The sequence below is a fragment of the Rhea americana genome, unplaced genomic scaffold, assembly GCF_003343005.1.
Source record: "Rhea americana isolate MKP2758 unplaced genomic scaffold, rheAme1 scaffold_389, whole genome shotgun sequence".
Lineage (NCBI taxonomy): Eukaryota > Metazoa > Chordata > Aves > Rheiformes > Rheidae > Rhea > Rhea americana.
The window spans coordinates 88,509-92,853 of NW_028186522.1; the positions used below are offsets into that span (position 1 = coordinate 88,509).

Sequence of the window (4,345 nt, forward strand, 5' to 3'; positions counted from 1 at the left end):
CGCCCCGAGCCCGCTGGCTGCCGCAGCCGCCGGCCAGCTTGTTCTCATTAGGGCCGGCGCGGGGAGGGAGCGGGGAAGGGAGGAGGCCCCGGCGGCCCCCCGCGCCGCTTCTCGGCCCCTCGCAGCAGCCGCTGCGTGGCCGCCGGCGAGCCCCGCGCAAACGCCCCGCCGGGGCGGGTGACATTTATCGCCAAGGCTATTTTTTTCTTTTTGCACCCCCCCCCCCACCACCACCAAGGACGGAGCTGGGAGCCCGGCTCTGCGCAGCCCTCGCCGCGGCCACGTGGCTCAGCCGGCCGCCCTGGCGGCACCGAAATCCTCCCGCCGGCTCGGGTCCGGCCGCCCCGCTCCCGGCGCTCCCCGGGTCCCGTCCCCGGCCTCGAGTCCCGCTGCGATCCCGAATCCTGGACCCGCTGCGGTCCGGCCCGGCGTGGCTCAGACCGGTGCTGGGGACAAGCCGAGGCGCAGCCCCCGCCAAGGACACCCCGGGAAAACAGATGCATCCTCCGGGATATCCCTCGGGATATCCCTTGGCATGCATCCTCCGGGATATCCCTCGGTGCTGGAAATGCCCCGAAGGCAGCGAGCCGTGAAGGGAGCCCTTTCTTTGCAGGAAATTGGGATTTCCTTGCTTTGGACTGGGGCTTCGTGGAGACAGCGGCCCGGAGGCTTTCCCACGGCCGCGCACGGGGCTGCACCGGGCCCCGTGGCACTCGGGGCACGGCAAGCGACGCCGGGGTGGTGGGCATCGCCTCGGCCCCCCACGCAGCGGTGCCCCTGCCGCCGGCCGGCAAGCCCCCCTCCGTCTCCCGCGGCGGCTGACGTTGCTCAAGACGCGCTTGCAGCCGGCTGCGGGTGACCTCACCCGCTTGCTATTTTCTTCTGCGCGTGCCTCCCCCCCGGGACCGCCAAAAAATCGCCCGAAAAAGCCGTCGGCGAAGCAGGGAGCCGCCGGCCGGCGCGGCGCGGTGCGGCACGGCGTCCCCGGCCCCGCTGCCCTCCCCGGCGCGGCAGCAGCGAGGGGAGCGGGGCCCCGCGCTGCAGCCGTGCCGCCGCAGCCGCAGCGCCGCGCTCGGTCCCGCGGGACGCTGGGGGGGAACCGTCCGGTATCGGGTTTCACCCGTGTTGCCAAATGCAATCAGAGCCGCCGCTTCCCGAAACGCTCGGCCTGCCTCTCGCGGCGCCCCGCGCCCGCTCGCAGCCCCGCGCCGTCGGCGTCCCCTTGCCGCTCCCGGCTGGCCTCACGCCGGCAGGGCCTCGCGCCGCGGCAAACCTCCCCGAAGCGCCCCGCTGCGTCTGCGCGGGGCCGGGCTGCCGGTGCCCTGCGAAGCCGGGGAGCAGCCGGCTGCAGCTGGCGCCGCGCGGCGAAACGCCGCGGAGCTAACGCAGGCTCAGCGCCGGTCCCGCCGCGCTGGCGGCGAGGCCAGGGAGCTGGCTGCTCTGCCTCCGCCTCGGCCTCCAAGGGTGTTTCGGGAGGGCTCTGAGCACCCTGGGCAGAGGGCTCCCGCCCTCCTGGTGGGATCTGCAGCCCTCCTTGCCCATCATCTTCATCCCTCCCCACTGGGATCTCCCTCACTCCTTGGCAGGGTCTCCATCCCTCCCCAGTGGAATCTTCATCACGCTCTGTGTCAGATCTCCAACCCTCACTGGTGGGATCTCCCTCCCTCCTTCACCAGGTCTCCATCCCTCCTTGCCCATGGCCACCAACCCTTGCTGGTGGGATCTCCACCCCTCCTTGCCCAGGGCTCCATCCCTTCCCGATGGGATCTCCATCCCTCCTTCACCAGGTCTCCATCCCTSCTTGCCCATGGCCTCTAGACCTCCCTGGTGGGACCTCCCTCCCTTCTCGCCCAGAGTCCCCATCCCTCTCGGCTCCCCRGGGAGGACGGTGGAGGCGCGGGACGGCTCCGGCCCCAGCCCTTACGCTGCCGTTTTGGCCGCGGCGAGGGCGGCTCAGCCCCTCGGCGCTGGGCAGGGCCGCGCTGCCCCGGCCGCTCTCTAATTTGGGGCAGATGAACCGCGGGGCTGGCGGGGCTCGGCGCGGCGGGCTGCTCGGCGGAGCCAGCCCCGACCCTAACCGGCAATTTGAGACGTTTCGGCCTCGCTCTGCTTGTAATTTGCTCCTCTGGGCTGGCGCTTTGCCGGGGCTGCAGGGAGAGGCGGCGAGCGGCGCCGGGCGCCCGCCGGCAGCTTCGGCTCCCGGCGGCTCCCGCGGTGCCTCGGCCGATCCGCAGCTCCCGCGCGGGGCCGGCCCCAAACGTTTGCGCTGAGCRGGGGGAGCGGGGAGCTCGTTAGCCTCAGACGGAAAACATCTGCGCCGTGGGGCGAACGCAAACAGCCGGCCCCCGGCGAGGGGCTGCGGGCGGCTGCGGCGCTCCCCGCGGCAGCCAGGGCTCCGGCGGTGGGCGAGGAGGAGGATGGAGGGGCTGAAGGGTGCGGGGACGTGGGGACGGGGACGCAAGCGCGGCTCGGGCAGGGACACGCTGTGCTATTCCTGCGCTCCCTCTGCCGGCTTCTGCCGCAAGTCGGGAAGCAGGAGGAGCAGCCGAGTCCCAGCAGCGGGGAGCTGGGAGCCGCGGGAAGAGGCTGCGGTGGAGGAGGGAGGGAGCCCAGCGGAGCCGCGCGGCCAAGGCGGCCCGTGGGGAGGCCGGGAGCAAAGCTGCGATTCCCCGGAGCAGCCCCGCGTGTCCCGGGAGCAAAGCTGCAATTCCCCGGAGCAGCCCCGCGTGTCCAGGGAGCAAACCCGGGTGTCCAGGGAGCAAACACAGGTGCCCGGGAGCCTGCTTTGCCCTTTGGGGGACCCACAGGAGCAGGGGGACCCTCGGCGGCCGCTCATGGCCAGCCTCCCCCCCCCGGCAGGCATCGGACAGGGCTGCTCCCCCCCTCCGTGGCCACGTGCCGGCTGGGGACAGGCCTGGGAAAAGCCGTGCCCACGAGGCCAAGAGCCCACAGCTGCCATTCCCGGCCCAGGGGGTGGGACGAGCACCCCCAGCACCCGGCGGCGCTGGGGACGCGGCAGCGGCGCTCGGCACCGCCCCGAGAGGCGACGGGCCCCGCAGGAGCATCCCCACCTCGCCGGGCGCGGGAACACGGTACGCCTGGAGCGGCTCTGGCGTTTCTGCCCCCGAGCCGGCCCGCCAGCCCCGACGTGGAGGGCGGGGGCATGCACACAGCCTCCCGCCGTGGGGCGTCCGCCGCCTCCCTCGCCCCCGGCACCGCCAGCGCCGACTGAGCAGGACAGTTGCTGCTGGCTCCCCCTTCACTCGGCTGGCTGCTGCCGGAGCGGGGCAAAGCGCTGGCATTTCTGCAGGGGGTGGGGGCAGGCGCCCACCACCAGCACAGCACGGGCTGCGGTGCTGCTGGGGATGCAGCGCTGCACGGGCTGCGGTGCTGCTGGGGATGCAGCGCTGCACGGGCTACGGTGCTGCACGGGATGCGGTGCACGGTGCTGCACAGGATAGGGTGCTGCACGGGCTGCGGTGCTGCACGGGATGCAGCGCTGCACGGGCTACGGTGCTGCACGGGATGCAGCGCTGCCGGGGATGCAGCGCTGCACGGGCTGCGGTGCTGCACGGGATGCAGCGCTGCTGGGGATGCAGCGCTGCACGGGCTGCGGTGCTGCACGGGATGAGAAGCTGCACGGGCTGTGGTGCTGCACGGGATGCGGTGCACGGTGCTGCACAGGATAGGGTGCTGCACGGGCTGCGGTGCAGGGCATCATGTCACGAGCCACCATCCTGCGCCCGCTGCAGAGAGACCACCAGGTACAGAAAACACGGGTGCTTTAATGGGGCTCCGTCTGGGAAAGGAGCGTCGAGCGGGGATCGCTTACATGGAAAGCCGCTTTTCCGTGTGCGTTAGTATAAGTTAAAGCACAAACCAAACGTGGTGGAGGGCCCCTTCCCGTGCAGCCGGCGCTGCTGCTCCGCGGAGACGCCGGGGCCGGGGGACGCCGGCGCCCGGAGACGGGCACCAGCCCCTGCACAGCCCGGCCGCCGCTCAGGAGTGGTCGGGCAGGAAGCTGCTCAGCGTCAGGTCGTCGCCCTCGGCCTCGGAAGCGGGCTCCGGCGGCATCCTCAGCCGCTTGCCGGGGCCGGGCCGGGYGCCGCGGGCGGGGGTCTCGCCGTCGGGCAGCAGCGAGGAGATGCACACCATCTCGACGCGGCTGAGCCGCCGGCCGCCCGCCCGCCGCCGCCACAGCAGGGTGCCCAGCACCGCCGTGCAGACGATGAAGGTGGCGGCCACCAGCGCCAGGATGAAGATGGCCAGCAGGCACTGGCCCACGAGGCCGTCGGTGACGTCCTGCCTGGGCGTCTTGCCTGTGTCCCGCGGGCCCGGCCGCGTC

General features: G+C 72.8%; 1 protein-coding gene across 1 annotated transcript in view; it reads right to left on the minus strand.

Annotated features, from left to right (window-relative positions):
• Window positions 1-3,780: 3,780 nt before the first annotated feature.
• The window catches only part of SELPLG (selectin P ligand), a 1,734-nt gene continuing 1,169 nt past the window's right edge, over window positions 3,781-4,345 (minus strand). Inside the window, exon 2 of the mRNA XM_085313480.1 lies at window positions 3,781-4,319. Within this exon, the coding sequence (XP_085169606.1) occupies window positions 4,000-4,319 (320 nt within the window). The 3' untranslated portion in view covers window positions 3,781-3,999. The remainder of the gene's footprint in view (window positions 4,320-4,345) is intronic.